This window comes from Corythoichthys intestinalis, chromosome 15, assembly GCF_030265065.1.
Source record: "Corythoichthys intestinalis isolate RoL2023-P3 chromosome 15, ASM3026506v1, whole genome shotgun sequence".
NCBI classification, from domain to species: domain Eukaryota; kingdom Metazoa; phylum Chordata; class Actinopteri; order Syngnathiformes; family Syngnathidae; genus Corythoichthys; species Corythoichthys intestinalis.
The window spans coordinates 55,153,827-55,179,814 of record NC_080409.1 but is presented as its reverse complement, the minus strand read 5'-3'; the positions used below and the strand labels follow the sequence as shown (position 1 = coordinate 55,179,814).

The following is a 25,988-nucleotide window of genomic DNA, read 5'->3' as shown; positions in this document are numbered from 1 at the left end:
AATTCTTGGAACCCATGTTGATTTCTCTCACAAGAAAATCCACCGTGCGTCCGTCTTGCGACAAAACAAACTGCGGCGCAGTCATGAATCGTCATATCTCGAGCATGTCGTCGAATGTAGAAACAAATGGAGAGTCAAATTTTACGTCGGATGTCGAAAACATGGTGTGTCGTAGCGATCGTATGTCGAGGTACCACTTTGCTTAAATTATACTCAAGTTCACTCATAAATGCCGTATCACTTTTAAATTAAAAAAGTATGCCTCCTCCGTATGGTTAAAATATCCATTTCTATAACAAAAGAATAGCTATATAATTAAAGACACAAATTCTCAGAAGCTAGGTTTTACAATTCCTAAAATAATGACGCAAAAAAGCTGGAACGAAATAACCGTAACGGTAGCCTCATAACAATACTAATTTAACAAACAAAAAATGTCACTTTACTTTTCTTCCTCATCCCTGTTTGATTCTTCTCCCGGCTTTTCTTTATCGTCCTTGTCTGCCCATGGATATTTGGCTCATCTTTCCCAGCAATAAATAAGTATGCAAGAAGTGTCTTTGAAATTGTATCGTACCGACTGGAACGGTAAGTGGGTTTTTCTTTTTTGTTTTTTTTGCAGCTCATGGTAATGGGTGTTATACTTTTATAGCGCTTCTCCCCCTTTAAGGTGCTCAAAGCGCTTTACACTACATTGCCATCTACCTACTGGTGACAGCACCAGGACCAATGTGGGGTTGAGTTTCTTGCTCAAGGATACTTAGACGAGTTCATCAGGGCAGAGAATCGAACCCACAACCTCTGGGTTGGGGGGACTACTCCTCTACTACTGAGCCACGCCACGCCACCCCATCTGTGAAGATGCAGTTGCGCTTAGGCATTTTGGGGGACGACGGAACACTGCGCTGCCCGACGTCTGCTTTCTCTGTTACTGAGCACAGCAGAACAAAGCACACAGGGCAGGCTCCCTGGGAACACATCACAGGCAGCACAGTATACCGTAGTATTCTGTGCAAAGTGTCAGTCAATTTCTACACACGCTAAATGGTCCCGCGAAAAGCAATGCCGAAAAGTCCCAGCAAAAAAGGACATTTGGTCACCCGAACGCAGACGAACACATTTTGAGATGACTAAGACTAGTAAGTATTTTTTGTCCACATGACAGACGAAAAGGAAAAAGGCCGCTTCTCAAGAAACGTCACACCGACGAGACTGTTAAAAATTGAAATAATTACTCACAAGTAGTTGGCCAAATTGTGCTCTTGCAAAGTGTGAGTCTCGAAGCCATGAGGCGTCGTGTCAAAGTAGTCGTTTCCGATCCCACAAATAAAACATTTTGTCTGAGGGAGGGGTAAAAAGGAAGAAATGATAAGGAAGAAACGGGTGTTGGTCCCATGTGGTTAAAAATGTTTGTCACTCACCTCCATGTCTTCTTTGACTTGTTCCTGCTGGTCTCTCAGCTCTCCAAAAGCATCAATGATCAAACCTGTAAACATCAACACTGAAACTTCCTGGTTTGAAGTGATGTAATTCTTTGGTAAAAAAGTTTTCTCTGCGAGCCTAAACGCCATCAGAAGCACCGGTGTGCGGTTACAGCGGGGGGGGGGGGGGGGGATTCAAATACATGCCCAATCAAATGGCTTGAATTCTTTTTTCAGCCACGAATACTGTGCACAGTCACCTTAACGGGTCTCACCTTGTATGATGGCCAGGAGGATGACAATGACAAAGAAGAAGAAGGTGATGTCAAAAAGGATGCGGTACAGCTCGTAGGGGTCACCGGCCGGATCTTCGATCTCATCGCCGATGCCTCCACCCGCTCTCACGCCGACATACATGTGGAAAAGGTAGCACTGCGGAGAGGAAAGCTGACACTTCCAACAGGTGCCAATTCCTATCCCTAAATGCTCCATTGTTTCACCTACTGTCATCATGTCGTCACACTTCATGTCTGGCTCGTCGTCGTCTTCGCTCTTGTTGTAGAACTTCCTGAAGAAGTTGAAGGCCACCACAGTGTAGAGGTAGACAACGACAGCCAGTAGACCCACTGTCAATACCAGCTGCAGAAACACACACAGAAGCACAGCCCTTCTCTTATGGAGAAAAATGCACATTTTTGATAACGAATGCTGGTGATGGCTGAAATGAACAGAAACTCCCGAGTGTGGGTACCTCATGATCAGAGGTGGGTAGTAATGTCTTACATTTAACTCTGGAATATTTACTTGAGTAACTTTTTGAGAAAAATCTACTTCTGAGACTCCAGCCAGACTTTTTACTATTACTTGAGTAGATTTGTGAAGAAGGAATGCTGCTCTTACTATTTTCCCCCTCTTTATTCTAAATAATAGGTTTTGGTTTTTTTGGGGGGGTTTTCCCAACGATGCCAACAGTAGGTCTACCAGTTTCACCAATGAGACATCACAACAACAACTACTATGACTCCATTATACTAATCAGACTCAAGCTTGCCGTTCTATGATCACACCGGCCTATTCAATCAAATGGCGTCTCTAAAGCACCGTAAAAAGTCAACTACTGTATTTGACATAAAGCGCTGCCCTAAACATGACTAACGCGCGGATTTGAACTTATCTGCCAGTTTTTATTTGGCACCGATTGACCACGGAAATATGATCCTTTTGATCTCATAAAAGGAACTATTCACTATTCAACTATGCAAACAAGGAATCGTTTTCTCCACTAGAGGGCACTCATGCTCTTTGGACGAATGATATTACAGTTCTGTAGATTTTTTTTCTCTCGCCGAAATTCAATAATAATTTTTTTGGGGGTGGGGGGCTTCATTCTGCCAAGAAAAAAATACTATTTGTAACCCCGGTTAAAATAATTACATTAAAATTTGAGCAAATAAGTAATAAATAAAACACCAAACAAGTGAGTCATTTGCATATTAAAATTGATAAAAATGGTAATTTTCTAAATATTTATAACTTTTATAAATATTCAATAAGTTAAGAATTTTTGCTTTCACAAATAAAGTTGTTGTTTTTTTTCTTCCAAGACTGAGAGAGCCCCTCCCCTACCCACGAGTCTCAGACAAGAGACTGATGGGAATGCATAGCAGTTGGCTACGAGCTACCGCTAATGAAGAGACGAATTAAACAATTTTTTCTCCCAAAACGCCGATCCTGAGCCTCACTACAAGAGTGGTGTGACCCTTTAGAAGGCTCAAAACTTTAACTGGATGCGTTTTGGTGAGTTTTATTTTGTTAAAATGCTTAATTTGAGAAGTTAGTTTTAGCAGAGCTACCATGCAATCGGCACATTCAGCTGCCACAACTTAGGGGCCGTTTACATGGTGACTCTCCGAGAAGACCAAAAATTCCAAATGTGCATCTACATGGTTTCGTTTCCATTCGAACAATTTCGCAATTCCGCATGAAAACGATGTAGTATTCATGCCAGGCCCTAGGGGCCAGTGCAGATTTACAAGGTGACAGCGAATGATGCACTTTGACCCCACGGGGCTCCTCAGCCCGGAAGAAAACATGCCCGCCCATTCGAAGCAGTGGCATTTTCCTTTTGCTCCAAAAGGTAAAAAAAATGGAAACATTCAACATATTTAAATGTAAAAATATTATTAAAACAGTAAATCAAAGCCGGCGTTCCGCCATTTGCTGTTTTTAATGCTAAATAGCACCACTGCACACGCCCAATGTGACGTGTACGAGTGCTGACGTTATCATCGCGGGTCCGGCGCGGCAGTAGCCTTTGATATGCATGCGAAGCAAGCCCCCCCTCATTCCCCCGCAATCCAATTCTTCCACTTTCGAGGCAGGATTCAGAATTTTGCGTCTTCGCCGACACCATATGCACGCGAGGCGAGTCCGCAACTCAGTCATTGCGTCTTTGGGTTGCAGTCGCCATGTAAACTGCCCCTTATACTATGAAACGTTGAATTATATTGGATGTGTCATTGTTAGTATTTTATTTTAATGAAAAAGTGATGATGTATTTTATATTGTGACTTAAATTCATTGGATGTGAAAAATGTGCCGTATTATGGAAAAACGGTCGACTAACGGCTACGTTCGAGCTGCCATTTTAGGTCTCGAAATGCGGCCTTCCTAACAGCTAGACTGAGTTAAAAGTATTTTTTGTTGCACAAATGCCTACATTTTATTTCTCGTTGCCTGATATCAGGCCAGTTTTTTTTCCCCCTTGGGAAAATCCAGAGTTTCTCCCGAAACTCAGACCACCCAATTGAAGAACGACGACGACGTCAAGAAGGACAACAGGATTCTCGGTAAGAGCCGAGTGGCGAGCTAACCCAAGAGCAGAATTTTCCCTTCTGAACAACGAGGTACCGTCACAACCTAAGATGCTGTATGAGTTGGATTATTTTTTTCCTTTTGGATGGATTGAACTGAATGGTGTTTTCCTACACACCACAAACCCATTGGATCTTTGGAGGACAATTAACGGACAAGCTTAATTGTTCTATTTTTCATTTTGAATGTTGAGCTTTGTTTTAAGAATTTTGAACTTCCTAAGTGCCTTCCAATATTATTTGAAGTGTAACAAATTGAACGGTGCTCAATTTTGTGATTTTGCTTTAAAACTAAACAAAATAGAATAATCACTTTAATTAGAAAACCTGACCTGTCAGAAGACAGGACAAAACTAGATTAAGTACCACTCCCCGAACCTAGTACTGGTCCAGTAACCCACATCACCCTCTCCTAATAGAGGCGCTACATATTGCTTAAATTAAAAAAAAAAATAATAATTAAATATCGTAAGCAGTTACTCACAATGTTACTCATTACTTGAGTATTCTTTTTGCCAAATAATTTTTGACATGTACAGTGCTGGCCAAAAGTATTGGCACCCCTGCAGTTCTGTCAGATAATGTTCAATTTCTTCCAGAAAATGATTGCAATTACAAATGCTTAAGTAGTAATATCTTCATTTATGTTGCTTGCAATGGGGGAAAAAAATGAAATCATTATCATTTTACACAGAAATGTGCCATACTAAAGTTTTGGCACCCTCAACCTAATGCTTGGTAGCACAACCTTTAGACAAAATAACTGAGAACAACCGCTTCCGGTTTCTTACAATGCTCTGCTGGAATTTTAGATCATTCTTCTTTGGCCAACTGCTCCAGGTCTCTGAGATTTGAAGAGTGCCATTTTCAGATCTCTCCACAGGCCTTCTATGGGATTCAGGTCTGGACTCATTGTTGGCCACTTTAGAAGTCTCCAGTGCTTTTTCTCAAACCATTTTCTAGTGCGTTGGAGTCATTGTCCTGCTGGAAGACCCATGACCTCTGAGTAAGACCCAACTTTTTTCACACTGGGCCCTATATTATGCTGCATAATATGTTGGTAGTCTTCAGACATCATAATGCCATGCGCACGGTCAAGCAGTTCAGTGCCAAAGGTAGCAAATCAACCCCAAAACATCAAGGAACCTCTGCCATGTTTGACTGTGGGGACAGTGTTGTTTTCTTTGAAGGCTTCATTTTTTTCCCCTGTAAAGTCTATGTTGATACCGTTTCCCAAAAAGCTCTACTTTTGTCTCATTTGACCAGAGAACATTCTTCCAAAACATTTTTGGCATTCTCAGGTAAGTTTTGGCTTTTTTTATGTCTTTGGGTCAGAAGTTGGGTCTACCTGGGTATCCTACCATAGAGAGTCCCTTTTCTTTCAGACGACGACGGACAGTACGGGTTGACACCGTTATACCGTTGGACTGTGGGACAGCTTGAACTTGTTTGGATGTTAGTCAAGGTTCTTTATCCACCATCCGCACAATCTTTCGTTGAAATCTCTCGTCAGTTTTTCTTTTCCGTCCACATCTAGGGAGGTTAGCCACATTGCCGTGGGCTTTACACTTATTGATGACACTGCGCACAGTAGACACAGGAACATTCAGGTCTTTGGAGATAGACTTGTAGCCTTGGAATTGCCCATGCTTCCTCACAATTTTGCTTCTCAAGTCCTCAGACAGTTTTTTGGTCTTCTTTCTTTTCTCCATGCTCAATGTGGTTCATACAAGGACACAGATTGAGTCAACTTGAATCCCATTTTAACTGGCTGAAAGTGTGATTTAGTTATTGCCACCACCTGTTATGCGCCACAGGTAAGTAATAGGTGCTATTAATGACACAAATTAGAGAAGCATCACATGATTTTTCAAAGGTTGCCTATATTTTTGTCCGGCCCATTTTATGAGTTTTGTGTAAAATGATGACCCCCCCCCCCCCCCCAACCCCCCAATCTCTTTTGTGTTTTTTTCACTGCAAGCAAAATAAATGAAGATGTTGCTACCAAAGCATTTGAAATTTCAATCATTTTCTGGGAGAAATTGAGCATTATCTGACCCAATTGCAGGGGTGCCAATACTTTTGACCTGCACTGTACTTGAGAGCATATTTGGATGAATACGCTTACTTAAGTAATATTATGTTGAAGTGACTCTACTCTTACTTCAGTAAAATTTTTGGCTACTCTACCCACCTCTGCTCACGATACGATTCGTGATGCATGAACTGCGACGTGACGATACAACAATTCTCGATTCATTGGTCTGGAAATCATTCTACAAACAAGTAATAAACAGAAAAGCAAGGTATTTTCATTCTTCTGTGAATTGGAATCCAGTTGAAGTGGGAGGGATGGCAGTGATGAATGTTCATTCACTGCCATCCCTCCTTTTTCAAACGGATTGGACCTCTATGGCCGTCAGTGGCAGGCAGGCAATGAGTTCATTTTGGCGCATTTAACGTCATTTCCAGTTGTTTTTTGGCCACTTTCTTTTCCTTTGGGGCATTTACGGGTCACTTCCTGTTGATTATGGGTTACAGAATCAGGAAGTGACTCAAGAATGTCCCAAAATGAATGGTAAGTGGCTCAAAATCAACAGGAAGTGACCTGTTAATCCTCAAAATCAACAGTAAGTGACCGAAAAACAAGACTGGTAAGACTGGTGACAGACTTTCAATCCAGTCAAAATGCACCACGGATAGCGAGCTAACGTGGACACAATTGTAATGGAATAGTTTGGTAGCTACTTGTTGGTTCCCTTTTTTTTTTTTTTTTTTTTTAAACGACCTATCAATCCTTGGTGGGAACATATCGATACCCTTTTTGGGCTACAAAGTATCGCGATATATCACCTTTCTCGATACATTGTCACACCTCTATTTGTAACTAGCCAAATGGTGATGACCAGTATGGACACTATTCTCTGGTGAACTATGCTTTAGGGAGTATTCACACCAGAAGTTCCGTAGTTCGCTGTTTTTGGGGGACCTTTTTCTCATTGCTCCACGTTGAAACCCCACTCATGTTAGCCAATGTACTGCTAACCACGGACTATAATGCTAACAAAACAACATTTCCCATAGTACCTGTGGCTACGGAAGCCCGTTGCGTGCAAATAGGTGTGTGATTTCAAATTTGGTGAATACTTCCTTATCACTTACTTATCAGTTGACAGGGCTCCGTAGGGGATCTATTTAAAAAAAATAAACATTCAAATATTTTCAAAACCAAAGCCACTCGTGACCTAATACCAAAACAGGTACCTCCATTAGGCATATACGAGTCTCCAAGAGCAGCTGCATCCCCAAAAAATCAAAGTCGTTCTATAATAAATCCTGATTAATTATTTTTAATACAAGTTTAACAACAACAATCACCAAATGCAGAGATAATTACCGATATTTTCAGGATCAATAGCAATATTTAACATATTGTGGCGGTATGAAATGTTGAGAGTCTTGTTAGCTTGAATTGCTGTGTCCAGCCGCTGTAACTATGCTGCTCTCTGTGAACTCTCAACTCAGCCGGAACGCACGCGGCTCTTAAGTGTCTGTGTCACGAGACTGTGACGTAGCCGGTAACGCGCTCGGCCAAATGCACACACAAGTTCCGTGGGTGAATTATGTTACATAATAAAGGGTCACCACAATATCATATAAGTTTTTGCCAGAAATAGCAACTGAAATATTTTTACAAAATCCAACATGGTGGCCGTCACAAAAAAAAAAAAAAAAAAAAAAAAAAAAAAAAAAAAAAAAAAAAAAGAGTTTAAGTTGGAAATTCTTGTAAATAAATGCTTAAATCGTGCAATTTCTACGGATATGAACGTAAAACTGTCAAGATTCTGGGTTAAAAGCAAAAACCGGGCAGTTATCGTTCATATTACGTAAATATTTCAAGCCTAATTTTATCAATTGATTTTTTTTCACGTTTCAAAGTGCACGCATGGTGCTATTTAATATAATAATGACCTTGAATCCTCGACCAAATCACTCAAGACACTCCTGCCTGCTTGTATGCAGTAAAACCTTCGTCCTGTATCCACCTAAATCCAGCAGCGTTTGTTTATCACAGTGAAAGCCAACTCAAAGTTCTGCCTGGGTCGGCCCCCTACTGTGTGCGGGAGCCATCTTATCAACTGATGGTGAAGTCTATGGTCCTTGGTCTCAAATGAAGAGGTTATCCCGTCACAGTTCCACGCACGCTGGACCTCACCTGTTTGCCGTTATGGGTGACAGAGGATAAGATGGTGCGGAGTGTCTTGAATCCCATGGCGATGTCCAGCAAATGTGCAGCAAAGAAGAAGTTGTTGTAGTGGCCCAGAATTGACATTGTCGTGTACCACACCAGGTACAGAAATGACTGTTGTGGAAAGACATTTGAAGTCCTGAATTATTGAATCTATTATCCATTTCCTCATCCATACTTACATTGTCTGTAAACACTACCCCCATCTTCCAGATATGGTACATTGTATCGATGGAGCTCAACCTGGCGACGGACAAAAAGAGTAGTCACTATACTTTCATTGGATTGGTGAAGTTAATCGTCTCATCTTTTTACCAGGACACCAACGAAGCATCTTTGGTGACAGCTTCCTCTGTCGGATTAAAATCCAGAGCACTTTTGTCCAAACCCAGGAGCTCTGCAATCCTCTCGGCTCCATATAGGTCTCCGTACTTCTTGATGACCTAAGGAAGAACAGAGAAGTCTATAAGGCCTTGTTCAGACTGGCAGCCTAAGGCTAGGTTCATACCGCAGGTCTAACAGTAGTGCACAAATCCCAATTTTGCAACTCGAGTGAGGCATTAACTTTACGGTCTGAACGGCAGTCCACCATTTTTAATCCGATTTAGGTCACATTGTATGTGGTTTTAAAAGCCATCTGTGCACGTGTTTCCAGAATGTGGCTGCCGTCTCAAGTCTCCCAAATCGGAATTTGAGCCACCGCTGATGACTTTCATTTGTGTTGCTTAGCAGAGGGTCTATTCTCGCGATGAGGTAGCGCGGGAAATAAAAACTAACTAACAGATCCAGCTATCCGAGACTGCTCTGTAACACTTTTGACTCTGTTATAACCACCCCCCTCCCCACCCCACTGTCTTAACTGATGTGTCAGCTGCATTTATTTTCAATAGACATCTGAGCTGGAGACATTGTTTTGCTGCTTTCAGGATGTGCAATAGTTAAATCCCTTACCTTTCGTTTGACAAATTTATCCCAATAGTTGTTGGGGAAGGACCTGGCAAAACACAAGGTAAAAATGTTATTACTTTTTTGGAAAAGGTAAAGCAACCATGTGAAGAAGCAACGCAACATACGGCGTATTAATAACCAGCCTGTCCCACTGTCCTTTTATGTCGTCATCTGACGGCTGCTCTGTGATGTAGAGTCCAGCAAACTCCAACTTCCTGGCTATCTCCTTTTCACGCTTAAAAACCACCAGAGGAACCTTACATAGACAAGAATTATATTGAGATATTCTTACTTGTTGTTCTAATTGTCTCTATTACAGATTGTTCCATTACGCCATACATTCAGTACAATTAAGTACACCTTAAGGACAAAAGTACTGTGGGCGGATTTTCTGGGGAAAATCTGAGATTTTCTCACAAGATGTCATCAAATAAGGCATCGGCATTGGTCAAAGTGTGTGTGTGTGTGGGGGGGGGGGGGGGGGGGGGTCATTTTTAAATCAGGAAAGTACCTACTTGGCCCCAATCAAAAGTTTGCATATCATTGAAGAGCAGTCAAATAACCAGTGAGCTATGAAAAGATTTGAAAGTACCAATTGGCGTCAAGGTCAAAATTGAACTTTACTGTCAAAACAATCCACAATTCTCATGACGACATCATCGCTAGTGTCAAAATAGGGAGGTACAGCTGTAGTTCCTAAATGTATCATTCGTTCATTCCATATATGTTATAGAATCCAAAATCGGAAAACGACTCATTTCATTTCTCGTTTTCACGTCAAAAATCGGAAAACAAATAATGGCCTGCTTTACAATGTTTTGAAATGAAAAATGAAATATGAGAGAATGGAATTATCATGGTATTTTTCGGTTTGTATGATTTTGGATGTGTTGCAACTCTGAAGTTGTTGACCTTATTTCAGTGAGGCATGTCTTTAGCTGCGCGGATCTTGAAACCTGTTCAGAGATAGAGCCACCATCCCTCCGCCCTCCTTGACAAAAACGTCAATAATATTTGTGAAATGTTTGCTATCACGCTGCTTGAGTCACCCATTAAATTCCACTTGCAACCCCCCCCCCACACACAAACCACTACACACACACGCACACAGGATATCTTGAGAGCCCTGCATATAATTGTACACAAGCAAGGTGGCAGTACCGTACTGTAGAATGTAGGGCTGCAGCTATCGAATATTTTAGTAATCGAGTAATCGACTGAAAATTCTATCGATTAATCGAGTAATCGGATAAAACAAATATATTTTTTGGTGAAGAGCAATTATAAAGATACATGAGAAAACAAGACATTTCATCTAATCTTGAACCATTTTCAATCAATGTCTTTATTTTCGATGTATATTGTTGAAAACAGCCAACAATTGCATCTCTGATGTAACTAGAATTTTAAAAAAAAGACTAATTCACTGCTTTCACTCAAAACAACTTTTAGATCTTATTTAAATAAATAAAAAAAAAAATCTATATCTATATATATATATATATATATATATATATATGTATATATCTTACCTAAAAATGCTGTTACGCTTGATAACACACATCACTTAAAAGTTAGGATTTTTTCCCACGTGTTTCAATTGAATTTCTCTTTGTGTCAAGCCGTTTTTAAGTTCTAGTTAAGTTTTAAGTTAGTCTAAACTGTAAGTCCTGATAGGATTTTGAGTTTTTGCAGTGTTCAAAATAAATGTATGATACAGGCTGTATTGGAGCACATTAGGGACCAGTGCTACTTGGTGTTTTATCCAGCAATGACTACTGAGCTAAAATTGAGAGTTAGCATGATTAAGTTTTTATTTTACACCCTCATCATTCCACAATGCTATGTTATGTTAAAGCCTGTATGTAAGACACGTTAGCTACGCATCGACAGTGGTCATAATTAATTGAAACCTAGCCCTCCGCAGGGCTAACGTTACGTGAGCTAGTAGCGACAGTAACGTTAATCTTATTTATTAGCGCTTAGCGCTCTTTATTAGCGCTTAGCGCTCTACTGCTTTAAGATGGCGGCTGTTTACGAACGCTGCCCAGACGCGGCCGTGTCTGTCATTTTGCATCTAGTTCAACTTACATGTGATGTCTATGAGACGCATAAGACGCTACCTGTAACAATGTAGCCTCGTGCGGGCTAGTATTTAGCAATGTCGGCGTCGTTTGTGGCGGCTGTCGGCTCCAGTAAGTTTTTTTTTCCCTTCTTCCTCTCCGCACGTGACAGCGCGTTGTCCCGCATTAAAAGTAGTCCGAGCAAAACGTGATGCTTAGAGCTGTCAAAATAAACGATTACTCGAGGTGAATAAAATTATTCGGATCAGTTTTTAAACTCGAGTTACTCGAGTTGCTCGAGTACTCGTTTCAGCTCTAGTAGAATGTCAATTGGCTGTTAACACTGGGGAGACTATCCAGCATAATATATTTTTTTGATTATTAAAAACTATCCTTTTCACCCGATTCCGATCCTCCGAAAAATGGGCCGATCGGCCCAATTTCCGATCACGTGATCGGATTGGGTACATCCCTATATATTTGGCCAAAAATAAACTAGTTCGGTCCACATGAGATCTAATAAGCCATAAATGTGGCCCTTGACTATAGCAATGAGCCACACCGGACAGATGAAATTCATGTACTGCAAGACAACCCAAAGGCTTTTTAAGTCTAGGAATCGGCAGCTTTATCACCATAACAAATAAATGGCAATCATTGGTAAATGGTGCTACACTTGTATAGCGCTTTTCCACCTTCAACGCCCTCAAAGTGCTTTAGACTGTATCCTCACCTACCTACTGGTGACACAGGACCAGGAGCAACGTGAGTGAGGTTCAGTATTTTGCTCAAAGACACGAGTTCATCACGGGGGAGAATGGAACCTACACCCTCTGGGTTGGGGAACGACGACACTACCACTGAGCCACACCATCCCCAATCCATTCCAAAATTGGAAAAGCTTTGAGAAGTAAACTTTTGAAAACGGGCCATTTTAGTATTTTCTCACAGTTTTTTAAAATAATGATGCATAACTCTGAAATGCCTTCCAGTTGAATTTTAGTGAGCCCAATACTTTCGTCCATAAAGTAAAAAGTATTTATGTTAGCACTGCGTAATTGTTCGCCGGGGATGTATGCTCGTACCTTCAGGTAGTAGTATCCCACTACACACAAAAAAGATATAATAGTGTGCAGTATTGCTAGACAGCGAAGCGTTGGCGCCATGTAACCTGTACTCTCCTGTAGTATAAAATATTCAAGAGAGTCGTCTTCTTCCTCTTCCTCTCTCGTTCTCCTTCGACCATTCCACGGGTCCTCATCCTCAGCATTATCCCCAGTCACCTCATAATATGAAGAAAATATTTGTTGAATGGATTTCTACAGACATTTTGATGTGACATGCATTGAACTCAACCCACTTTATAGAAGAGAAGAATGAAGTTAATTGCAAACGCGACAAACAGGGCCAAAAATCGCAGGTTGTAGAAATTTCTGGCCAGGTAATTCTGTGACATACATGAAGCAAAATATCAAAAACTCGGCAACAAACTAGATGAGTTGAATGACGTATCATCTGACCAGCATTTTAGTCTGGTATATTTCCAAGCCAGCGAAGAAGCTGGCCGTGAAAGCCTCAGGTGGTTCTTTCTTAATGCCCAGTCTTTTCCTGGGGGCCTTCTTCTCCAATGAAAGTTCAGGAGGGGCTTCATCTTTAGCTTTGTCGTGGTCCTTCTTCTCGCCATCATCAGAGCTACACCACCAAACATTCCATTAGCACTCATATCTATAGCCTGTCATATACAGTCCTCATTGATAACCTTTCATATTGCTAACCATACCTATAGCCTGTACAATAAACTATTAATAACATACATAGTACATTTATAATACAGTGGTACCTCTACTTGTCAACGTTAAACCCCCTTAATATCACTCAAATAGTCATTTAAATAATGTACTCAAGTACAAGTAAAAAAGTATTTGGTGAAAAGAATACTCAAGAAATGAGTAACATTGTGAGGAACAGCTGAAGATGTTTGTTTTGTGTTTCGAAACAAATATTTTTTTCCCTCAGCACAAAGTTATGTACATAAACTGTTATTATTATACTGTACTGTACTATAACATATAACTACATTAAGCCATAGAAATACAACAACAAAAAAACAACAACAACAACAATAACAACAATTTAATTCTGCGAGAGAAAAAAATAAATAAAATTAAATTAAGCATGATTTGAGCAGAGAGCCTGAGTGCCCTGTAGTGGAGAAAACATATTTCCTATTATGAAACTAAAAAGATCATATCTCCGGTTTTCCATGGTACATCGGTGCCAAATTAAAACTGAGAAAGGGATTAAAATCCATGCTTTTGAGTCATGTTGACAGCTATGGCAAATACTTCCTTTTTCACGGTGCTTTAAAGATGCCACAAGATTGGTATAATGGACTCATGTCATTTTTGTCGCGACGGCTCATTGGTGAAACTGGTTGAGCCACCTTTGGCTAACCCCAAACCCTAACTCTGGCACACGAAAAAAAGGAAAATCTAATATGTAGAATAAAGAGGAAAAAAATGTAACGACTAGTGTAGCCCAAAGTAGAGACATAAGAGGAGTGTTTATTCTTCACAAATCTACTTAACTCTTTCACTCCCAGCCATTTTCACCAGAGCAAGGCCCTTCGCTCCCGGCCGTTTTTTCTGGATTTTGACTGATTTTGCAAGGCCCACAGAAAATTCTGTTCTATTGCGATATAAACTTTGAACCCACCAAAAGAAAGATTAGACTCTCTTCTTTCAGCAGAAAAAAAAAGTAAGTTCGTATCTTGTTCCATTCTTTAGAAATCAGCATTAGAAAATAGCTTAGTTTGAGCAATTTTCCCATTTCTGATGAAAAAACGGAGAAAATGAGCTTTTTGTAAACGCATACATTTCAAACATAACTTTGACTTTAGCAAAGCTATTTTTTGCATTAGTTACATCCCAAACATCTGAATAATGTTTTCCTTTTACAAAATAACATTAACAACCAGCCAAATAGAGCTTTTGATAGCAAAGTAGCAATTTATTCACACATGACTACTGAGAGATGACGGTTTGTCGCCGAGATGACGCCGTTGTCGCCATGTCAGCCGTGTAAACTTTTCCCTCATCGTTGTCTGTCTCACAAAGATGGATTATTTTTGCATTTCTGCGGGGTCTGCTTGGCGAGTCCCTCCACGGGGGGTTTCACTCGTTTTGCACGATCGTCCAGCGCCTGGCGTCCCAGGCGTCCTCTCGTTGTTTTGTCCGGTCGGAGCGCCGCCTGGGCTCCTCCGCCAGCGCTCTAACAATGCTGGCCGGCCGTTCACTGCTGATGAATCGGCTTGCCTGGTCGTCCAAAATGCGCTACTGCCCTCCAGTGGCCAGTTTTATTGCTTTAAAATTGGTTTGGAGCCTTGTTCTTTGTTTCTCAATTAGAGCGGAAGCAATATATGCTTCTTATAAAAAAAACCGCAAAAGACGTATAAATACGTAATCGGGACACTGAAGCATTTGGAAATAGAACGTATTTATACGGTTCTGGGAGCGAATGAGTTAAAAGTATGGCTTAGTAAAACTACTCTGAGACTATGTTCATACAGCAGGTTTTAACGCACAATTCCAATTTTTTCGGGTTTTTCCGACTCAAGTGAGGCATTCAATTGACTGTCTGAATGGGATAAGTCACATAAAAGTGGACCATTTCAAATCCCATCTAGGTCACTTTCGCATGTGGTTAAAATCCGAGCTTGAACTCGAAATTTAGGGAAGAGGCGGCTTGCCAACAGTCATAACGAAAATGGGGGGGTGGGTCAGCTCAAAAATGCTCAGTTTTCTTTCTGTGCGCCAAATGAGCAATATTTCAATATTGCTTTTATGGCAGAGTGTCTGGGCAAACAGTCTGTACAGTGGTATGAACCTTTTGAAATTTGTCACATTTCTGCATAAAATCACCATCAAATGAGATCTGATCTTTGTCAAAATCACATAGATGAAAATACAGTGTCTGCTTTAACTAAAACCACCCAAACATTTTCTAGGTTTCCATATTTAAATGGATATAGCATTCTAACAATGACAGAAGGGGGGAAAATAAGTAAGTGAACGCTCTGCCTAAGGAGACATAAAGAGAAACCAATTTTTACCAAATATTTTAAGTCAGGTGTGTACCCAATCACTAATGAGTAGTTTAAAGCTGCCCTGCCCAATATAAAACACACACTTGGTAAGAATTGTCTTGATGAGACTCATTGTCTGATGTGCATCATGGCTCAGTCAAAAGAGCTGTCTGAAGACCTGCAATCAAGGATTGCTGATTTGTATTATGCTGGGAAAGGCTACAAAACCATCTCTAAAAGTAGATGTTCATCAGTCGACAGTCAGAGAAGTTGTCTACAAATGGAGAGAGTTTGCCACTGTTGCTCCTTTCCCAAAGAGTGGCCATCCACCAACGATGATGCCAAGAGTTCAGCGCAGAATACTCAGAGAGGTAAAAAATAAGAACCCTTGCGTGTCTGCTCAAGACATACTGAAATCGTTGGCACAGTCCAATATATCTGTGCACACATCAATTACATGTAAAACTATGGCCAAGAATGGTGTCAATGGGAGGACTTCACGGAGGAAGCCACTGCTGTCTAAAACAAAAAAACAACATTGTTGCTCGTTTAATGTTCGCAAAAAGGCTCTTGGACACTCCACAGAAGTTTTGGCAAAATATTTTGTGGACTGATGAAAAGTTGAATTGTTTGGGAGTAACACACAACATCATGTGTGGAGGAAAAATGGAACAGGTCACCAACACCTCATCCCCACCGCGAAGCATGGTGAAAGAAGCATCACGATTTGGGGCTGTTTCGCTACCTCAGGGCCTGGACAACTTCCTAAAGTTTATCAGGATGTTTTGCAGGATAACCTGAGGCAAACAGTTGAAGCCAAATCAGGATGCATTCTGCAACATAACGATGATTTAAAAAAAAAAAAAAAAAAACCAGTAATAAATCAACTTCAGAACAAAATACATGTTCTGTAGTGGCCAAGTCAAAGTCCAGATTTGAATCCCATTGAGATGCTGTGGCATGACCTAAAGACAGCAATTCATGCGAGACATCCCAGGAATCTGACTGAACTATAGCAGTTTTGTAGAGAAGAATGGGCCAAGATTAGTCCTGATTGATGGGATGTGCCAGACTGATCTGCAGCTAAAGGAAGCATCTGGTTGAAGTTATTGCTGTCAAAGGGGGGGAGGGCACAAAATATTAAATGTGATGGTTCACCTACGTGTTTTTCCCCCCTTCTGTCATTGTTTGCATACTTACCTCATTAAGATATGAAAGCCTATAAATGTTCGGGTGGTTTTCGTTAAAGAAGACACTGTTTTTTCATTTATGTGATTTCGACAAAGATGAGATCACATTTGATGGGGATTTTATGCAAAAATGCGGGGTGGCGTGGCTCACTGGTAGAGTAGTTGTCCCCCAACCCAGAGGCTGTGGGTTCAAGTCTCCTCCCTGATGAACTCGTCTAAGTGTTCTTGAGCAAGACACTGAACCCCACATTGATCCTGGTGCTTCGTCACCAGTAGGTGGATGGCGAGATCGTGTAAAGCGCTTTGAGCGCCTTGAAAGGTGGAAAAGCGCTATATAAGTATAACACCATTTACCACCAAAAATGTGAGAAATTCCAAAATGTTCAGACTTTTTCACACCTCTGTATGTGTGTGCGTCATGCACGTGTTTTATCAATCCATATAAAATTTTAATACAAGACTAAACGGGGATTAATTACAGTACTGTATGTCTGTTATTTGTGTCCTCTTTTTGGATATCAAAATATGATCACCCTAGAATGACGTAGAGCCAGAATGTGTTTTGATGCTTCTATGCGCATGCGGGTCAGTTTGCTCAGCATGTGTTGCACTGCGAGTAAGTCCTACATTTATGGGGGCAATGGAAAAACGCAGTCTGAACGGGCACGCCTTAAAAGCAGATATGAAGAAAAATCGGACTTGTGCATTAAGACCTGCGGTATGAACCTAGAAGTACATGTTTTTTTTTTCCAAAACGTTACTCAAGTAAATGTAACGAAGTAATTTAATAATAATTTAATAATTTAACGCATTTACTACCCACCTCGCAAGGAGAAGTTTAATAGAGCAGGGGTTTTCAACCCAGTCCTCAAGGCACACTGTGGGTCCTGGTTTTTGTTCCAGCCGATCCAGCAGAGACAGTTGAACCAATGAGGCTTCTGCTAAAACAAGCCACACCTGACTGCAATCAACTGATTGCACTTGTAAAACACCAGATTGGGGAAAAAGTGTTGTCATCTTGTTTGGTAAGAATGAAATCCTGCACCCACAGTGTGCCTTAGTGGAATAGGTTGGGGACCCCTGTAATAGAGGGACTGGTCTTGTTGGACATGGTGAGGCGAGTAGCGTAACATGCGTTTGTTACATGTTTTGATGAATTTTTATGCTGTGTAAAAGCATAAGTTGCTTTTATACAGCATAAAAATGCTTCATAAATGCTTTATATCTGAATTTTGTGGGGCTTGGAACGGATTAGGCCATGTACATGGAAAACGCATTCGCTATTCATGGATTTTTCAGTTTACGTAACTACTTCCAGAACCAATTAATAGTGATTGTAAGTAGAGGTACCACACTTGTAAAAGCACATTTCATTGCTCTGTACTCATATGCAGTGTCAATAAAGTTGAGTTCCATTCTAGAAAAGCGTGTGGCAGACTAGCACGTCAAAATAAATGCATCTAGAATACAGTGCACAGAAAACTCACTCTGCTTTCTCAGAATCTGATTTGTAGTCTCCGTTTGATGCCTTTTTTTTCGCAGCCATCTGTAAAACAGATTAATAGATCTCAACAAGGGCTCTTTACATGGTAAGTCAGTAATTACACTCTTTCTACAAATGTAAACTTAGCTGTTCCAGTATATAATAATATACGTATATAGTAGATTTATTACCGTAGCATAATTTGGTCACCCCTCCTCTTCATGTTTTTACTATTTTTCATCAATGCTCCTAGTGTTATATGAACAGGATACAGATGAAAGCATCTACAGTATTTATCCAATTATGGAGCATATTTTACTACCAGCGTACAGAAGCTACAAACCGTATTAATTTAAAATATCTTAACATCCACTGATGTGTGAATGTCTGTGGGTGGCCACAGTAACGATGTGCTATATAAGTCATGAACGACCTCAAAATCATAGAAACGTTAAACAATGAGTCCATCCAAATATACTGTAAAATCCACTAATTGTAGCCATATAAAAACATCACACATTTAATAACAAAGTGTATCACAGTGTAAGCTCGAAGGGTGAACACCGCGAAAATGATATCCTTTTGAGTTAAGACCTAATGGGAAACATATCTAGATCATGCAAATTCTGGAAATATGGGGATGTAGCTTTGCTGTGAAGGTTGGGATATCGGGTCACTTCCTGTTTATCTGAGGCATCTTGGATTTGCTGTAAATATTGGGTCACTTTCTGTTGATTTTGAGGCATTCCGGGGTCACTTCCTGTTGTTTTTCAGGCATTCATTTCGGGATCACTTCCAGTTGATATCGGGTCACTTGCGTTGGAAATTAACAGGGGTGAATAGAAATTTTTGTGCTATTGAAATGAATGGAATGATTAGGGTTAGGCTTTGGGTAAATTCCGGTCCAACTCTACGTTTTTCCTGAATTTTAAAAAAATGTGCCTTTTCACAAAAACTCCAGGACCAGTAACAATTTGATATGGCACTTTTTCAGCAAACTGTAGGTAATGTAACTCCTGAGGATTTCCAGTCCGGACTTGCAAATATCTACATTGGCACAGCCAAAAATCTACAGGAAGTCACCCCGTTATGCCCCCAAATCAAGCGGGAGGGACCCCCCCCCCCATCAGCAGAAAGTGACCCAATATGAACAGGATGTAAACGCAAAATGAACAGGAATTGGCCCGATATACCGATCGTCACATCAAAGCTTTCATCGCAATTTGTTTTTTTTTTTTTTAGTTCCAGATTGTATTCAACTTTGGACTGACCTGAGCCTTCTTTTGCTTGACCGCACTCGCTATGGAGGGAGCATCGCCCCCCACGACCACCTCAGACACATCACCTAAGCCAGGTTCTGCTCCATGTTTGCCCTCCTTTTTAGGCTGGATGTTGAGCAACTCGGCCATCAGGTCCGCCTCAGCCACTTCCCCCTGAGCCATGTGACCCATCTCGGTCAATGCCGACGCCTCACGCGCTTCCATCTTCTCTGTCTCTAACACATCTCCGTGTATCCCGAACTGAGTGGGATCCGGCATGTTCCCCAGAATGTCCGTGACCTTTATATTCTTAGCCCCTTCGACGAGGCCACCCCCAAACATGGTAGTCCAGAAAATATGGAAGAAACCCCAGATGAAACTATAGATAAAATGAAGGAGGCCAGTGACGATCATCCAAAAGAAAGCGAAGAAGCCTTGCGCCGTCTCCTTCGTACTCATCTTCCGGAATTTTCTGTACTGCCGTTTCATGCTCTTGAGAGTGAGCAGTTGGCCAAAGTGACAGATGTTCTTCCTCACGGAGATACAAGCGACGGTAAAGGCTGACGAAGACTCCAACATCCCATTCTCCTCTTCTTCCTCCTCTTGGTTCTCAGCCACGCTCTGGTCGTCAGCTTCGTCGTCTTCCTCCTGGAGTTCTAGCGGGTCGGGCTCTGAAATCTGAGACGCCAGTTGCATCTCGAAAATGGTATCCTCGCAGAAGTTTACGAATAGCTCCATTTTTTCGCTTTCTCCGCCTTCGTTGACCACATCGAAAATGAACTGTCGTTTGGACTCCTTCACCTGAGGCTTCTCCCACTGGGTTCGACTGGACTCGCTTATTTCGAAGTACACCCGTTCGATGCGCTTGGCTCCGCCCATGATTTCGATACGACCCAAGTAGGGTTCGAAGTAGCTGAGGACGCTCTCGGCCAGGTCCCGGAACGTCGAGAGGCGAGCGTCGTGCGGCATGTGCTCCGAGAGATTTGTTAGCAGAACGGCCACGTTAAAGCCGATGTCCTTAGCGGGCTCGTGGAACCTCTCCACGAACTGCACGTAGTTGAACATGTCGTTCTCGTCGGCCTCGGCGCAAGACAGGAGAAACTCGATCTCCGACTGGGAATATTGCTTCTGGTTCTCCATGGATTTCTGGAAATCCTTCTTGGAGATGACACCTTTGCTTTCGGCGTCATAAATCTTGAAACAGTCCGAGGTGGTCAGATCCTTCAGCTTGAGGAACATGTCAAAGAACTTGAGGATCATTTCTACATTGCTGGACGACTCCACCAAAGTGTCCACCATTTGTTTACCGATGGTCCCGTTGACAACATTTCCTGTGATAGCAGATATTTGTCACATCGACAAGACGACGATTTTGGAAATGCATGCTCTTGTGACAGATCTCAAAGACTTTACCTTCAAGAAGCGACAGCATCATGACTATCATGTCCTTCTGTAAATCCAGCAGTTCCTTTAACAATTCAATTTGACTGGAGTCCTGTTCGTAGGTGAAAGCAGTAGTCAGACAGTTTCATTGAACTACAGTACTGTGTATTGTCGTCTCACCATACACATAACTACATATACAACATACGCTGTGCTACATTGTGCTTCTAGATATCCTCCGCCCAGAGCAGGGCTCTGCAACCCTGGTCCTCGAGAGCCAGCTCGTTTTCCACGTCACCCTCCTCCTTTTAACGCACAATGATCAGCTCATCAGCAGGAGCCTGATAACGATCCTGATGATTTGATTCAGGGTTAGGGTTAAAGGGGGGCGACGTGGAAAACAAGCTGGCTAGCGGCTCTCGAGGACCAGGGTTGCAGACCCCTGCTCTGAGCGGAGAAGCACAATGTAGCACAGCGTATGTTGTACATGTACAGTGGGGCAAATAAGTATTAAGTCAACCACTAATTGTGCAAGTTCTCCCACTTGAAAATATTAGAGAGGCCTGTAATTGTCAACATGGGTAAACCTCAACCACGAGAGACAGAATGTGGGGGAAAAAAACAGAAATTTGCAAATCGTGGTGGAAAATAAGTATTTGGTCAATACCAAAAGTTCATCTCAATACTTTGTTATGTACCCTTTGTTGGCAATAACGGAGGCCAAACGTTTTCTATAACTCTTCATAAGCTTTTCACACACTGTTGCTGGTATTTTGGCCCATTCCTCCATGCAGATCTCCTCTGGATCAGTGATGTTTTGGGGTTGTCGTTGGGTAACACGGACTTTCAACTCCCTCTGCAGATTTTCTATCAGGTTGAGATCTGGAGACTGGCTAGGCCACTCCAGGACCTTGAAATGCTTCTTACGAAGCCACTCCTTTGTTGGCCTGGCTGTGTGTTTGGGATCATTGTCATGCTGAAAGACCCAGCCACGTCTCATCTTCAATGCCCTTGTTGACGGAAGGAGATTTTCACTCAAAATCTCTCGATATATGGCCCCATTCATTCTTTCCTTTACACAGATCAGTCGTCCTGGTCCCTTTGCAGAAAAACAGCCCCAAAGCATGCACCCTCATGCTTCACAGTGAGTATGGTGTTCTTCGGATGCAATTCAGTATTCTTTTTCCTCCAAACACGCGAACCATAGTTTCTACCAAAAAGTTCTATTTTGCTTTCATCTGACCTTAACACATTCTCCCAGTCCTCTTCTGGATCATCCAAATGCTCTCTAGCGAACCGCAGACGGGCCTGGACGTGTACTGGCTACAGCAGGTGGACACGTCTGGCATTGCAGGATTTGAGTCCCTGGTGGCGCATTGTGTTACTGATAGTAGCCTTTGTTACTGTGGTGCCAGCTCTCTGTAGGTCATTCACTAGCCCCCCCCCCGTGTGGATCTGGGATTTTTGCTCACCGTTCTTGTTATCATTTTGACGCCACTGGGTGAGATCTTGCATGGAGCCCAAGATCGAGAGAGATTATCAGTGGTCTTGTATGTCTTCCGTTTTCTAATAATTGCTCCCACAGTTGATTTCGTTACACCAAGCGTTTTACCTATTGCAGATTCAGTCTTCCCAGCCTGGTGCAGGTCTACAATTTTGTCTCCGGTGTCCTTCGACAGCTCTTTGGTCTTGGCCATATTGGAGTTTGGAGTGTGACTGACTGAGGTTGTGGACAGGTGTTTTTTATACCGATAATGAGTTAAGACAGGTGCCATTAATACAGGTAACGAGTGGAGCCTCGTTAGAAGAAGTTAGACCTCTATGACAGCCAGAAATCTTGCTTGTTTGTAGGTGACCAAATACTTATTTTCCACTCTAATTTGGAAATAAATTTCTAAAAATCAATGTGATTTTCAGTTTTTTTCCCCGCCTTCTGTCGCTCACGGTTGAGGTGTACCCATGTTGACAATTACAGGCCTCTCTAATCTTTTCAAGTAGGAGAACTTGCACAATTGGTGGTTGACTAAATACTTATTTGCCCCACTGTATTATGTGCAGACCCCTGGCCTAGAGTGTCAGAACCAGTGTTTATGTTATTCTCCAAAATCAACTTACGGCAGTCCAAGTGATTTGACATCATCATGCATATAGGAAACCATAAGTCCGAGATACCGTTTCAAACAGGCTAACCCTTTCATAATGTGAACCATTTCACCTTTTGTCTTCCTCACTCAGGATCTATCTTCAATATGTAAGCCTTGTATTGTCTTACAAACTTGCCCATATCCTTGCAAATGGATCAAATTTGATCTGTGATTTAACACTTAACCTGAGTTGGAGTATGTAAAAAGAACCACTGATTTTTGCATACACAGACCTCAAAACGGGTCAATTTGGACCCAAACACACTATGAGACTTAAGTAAGCAAAGCTATACAGGGTAATTCAAAAAGAATGTGCCAAAACCATTGTGCTATATTTCAAACCCTAACTAGCTGGGTACAAGTATTGTATCTACTTTCAACTTTGTATTTCATGCTTTACAAGTGGTCAAAGTGACCACCGCCAGCGGCACGGACAACATCAAGCCGATATGAAAATTTGCGCTTACGGATACAACCAAACTCAAGCACACAAAACGGCTCCTGCTGAGGAGTCGCCATTTTGAGCCTAAATAAACAAGTGATTTTCCGACAAAGACGAAATGAAATTGACGCCCAGTTAAAAAATGATAATTCCTGTATCAAATGACCGCTAAGTCAGTGTATTTCAATGATTTTAAACTGAATATATGCGGGATGATTTTGGCAAGTGCTTTTTGAATCAACCTGTATTATCAAATAGATCAAGCAATGCTAAAAATGAGACTTATGCTAAAAATAAGACTTGTCCTATATAATCGGCCGATAAAAGCATTTTTAAAAAAAAAATGATATCGGATAGTATTGACATCGTTTTTTCGTGATCTGTTTTTGGCCGTGCTTTCATGACCACTTATTGCCTGCCTGCGAATCTGGTGTTTTGACGCCTCCTGCTGGCTCTTAGGTTTAATCAGCTTTGAAAAGTTCCAGCACTTTCTGTTCACGTCATCGTCTGTCGATGAATCATCTGTACTACGCCAAAGTAGCGGAGTAAGAGTAGCGTTTCTTTTTCACAAATCTACTCATGTAAAAGTCAAACGTACGGCTCAGTGAAACAAGTACATTTTTCTCAAAAAGTGATTCATGTAATGAGTTACTATCCACCTCTGCACGTGGTGTATACTTTGCTATATTCGGGCCTTTATTTCATAGTATCGATACAATGTTTTGTTGTTTTTAGTTTTACAAAAAAAAAGTATCAGTGCTTTTGTCAAGCAAAAGATGACCACTGTCAAGCCAATACAACATTACTCCAGTGTCTGACTTTGAGCCCGATTTGTTGGCTCTCTGTCGATTTGTCACTGAGGACAGAATAAGTGCTTTCTTGTTGGCACTTGATACCCAAAAATTGATGTGCGTACTATTTTGGTTTCAACAATAAATATAGTGGTGCACTTCGATTGAAGTTGTTGTCGTATTTCTCAGAGAATGTTTTATCTGGAAAACCTTAAAGTTGTGACATTTAAAGCATCACATTACAGTAAGTTATAATACGGTAAGTAAAAGACCGCATATATCGGTATCGGTTTGATATAGGTATGGGATTTTAGGAGTTAGACAATATCTGTCAAAAGTCATTATCGGACAACTAGTGTTTTGACGAGGTAACTATCAGTTTTGAAAAGGGGCAGGCTTGGCTTCTGCCTGCTCCTTCTCTGTTGGCAATAAATGCCTATTTATGCTTCCTGCTGCGCAACTGCATGCTCCAACTAAAATGAAAATATGCAATTCCACTTTCCAATCATTTTATGCAAAGCAGTCAAATGATTTGATCATGAAAAAAACCCGACAAGAAAAAAACAATCGCTACATTTCCTGGGCCTTTTAGATTTATTTGAAGTTATAACAAGTCATGTTTGCTGGCTTCTTGGTATTTGGGGCTAAGTACATATAAATTCAAGCTTGCCACCCTTGTTGACAGTAAAGTCTATGATGCCGTCAGCATTCTGTACCTGAGATAACTTCATCTGCATGTTTGCAAAAACGTGCAAGAAGCCCACAACTGCATCCCACAATCTGCTGTGAGCCAAACTCTGTTGGTTGCCTATACATGGACCCTAGAGTAAATACCACAGATCAAATATCAACATATTGCACCTCAGATATGGCAAAACCATTGTGTTGAAATGCTGCTGCACCTGTATGTACTCTGTCAAAGAGTTGAAGACCTGCTTTGCGACTGCCAGCGCTTTGGAGAAGTTTCTCTGACCTGCTTCATCAATGACATCCTTTCCAGAGTAGTACCAGTAAAAATCACTGATGGATTCCTATCATGGGAAATAGAAATGCAAATCAGACATGGGAAACAACAATATCAAAGACACTATACTGGACGTGCAGAGCAGAAGTTCACACCTGCAGTCTGAGCAAGTAGTCGACAGTGCTAATAATGATGTTAACGGTAGTTGTGTTTCCCGTCTGTGTTCTTAGAAAGTTCTGGAAATCTGCAGATGATTCATAGACAGTAGCGTTTAGCAACAGAGGTAGCAATTGCAGCATTTCATGTTCATCAATGATAAGAACTTGGTTGAAGTGTCTCAGCATACCGTTGTTGTGTCCTTCACACAGAAGCTGCAGAAACCTGAAAAGATCTTTAGTAAACTCGTCATTCTGAAGCACTTTGGAACCTGCAGAGACAACAAACTGCTTGTTACGACAAGCAATATCGATAGGAAGGCTATCATATATTTATCAAGCTGTTTTTTACACTAGATAGTTCAATATTTGCATCTCCACTTCAACAAAAATATTAATTACAGGATTAATAAATAGAGTTGTCCGTAATTGTCGGGTAGCCCCTGATGTCGGCCGATGCGAGATGTTTAATCTGATATCGGATAATATCAATGTCTGTTTTAGGTCAATATGCATCTTGCCTTCATAGTGAATGTAAC

The 25,988-nt window shown here is 41.3% G+C and overlaps 1 protein-coding gene across 9 annotated transcripts in view; it reads right to left on the bottom strand.

Annotated features, from left to right (window-relative positions):
- The window catches only part of LOC130931032 (ryanodine receptor 3-like), a 201,207-nt gene that overhangs the window by 8,485 nt on the left and 166,734 nt on the right, over positions 1-25,988 (bottom strand). For 8 of the 9 annotated variants that reach the window (XM_057859484.1, XM_057859486.1, XM_057859485.1 and 5 more), the window contains 19 exons: positions 25,641-25,721; positions 25,450-25,538; positions 25,233-25,361; positions 25,047-25,151; positions 20,984-21,065; positions 19,583-20,901; positions 18,316-18,374; positions 13,075-13,246; positions 12,915-13,001; positions 12,640-12,837; positions 9,617-9,747; positions 9,495-9,537; positions 8,859-8,986; positions 8,726-8,786; positions 8,511-8,657; positions 1,926-2,060; positions 1,697-1,853; positions 1,422-1,486; positions 1,240-1,340 (listed from right to left, as the gene is read on the bottom strand). In XM_057859484.1, coding sequence (XP_057715467.1) covers positions 1,240-1,340; positions 1,422-1,486; positions 1,697-1,853; positions 1,926-2,060; positions 8,511-8,657; positions 8,726-8,786; positions 8,859-8,986; positions 9,495-9,537; positions 9,617-9,747; positions 12,640-12,837; positions 12,915-13,001; positions 13,075-13,246; positions 18,316-18,374; positions 19,583-20,901; positions 20,984-21,065; positions 25,047-25,151; positions 25,233-25,361; positions 25,450-25,538; positions 25,641-25,721 — 3,289 coding nt within the window. Of the gene's footprint in view, positions 1-1,239; positions 1,341-1,421; positions 1,487-1,696; positions 1,854-1,925; positions 2,061-8,510; positions 8,658-8,725; positions 8,787-8,858; positions 8,987-9,494; positions 9,538-9,616; positions 9,748-12,639; positions 12,838-12,914; positions 13,002-13,074; positions 13,247-18,315; positions 18,375-19,582; positions 20,902-20,983; positions 21,066-25,046; positions 25,152-25,232; positions 25,362-25,449; positions 25,722-25,988 lie in introns of all 9 variants that reach the window. The other variant, XM_057859483.1, reaches the window with a different exon arrangement.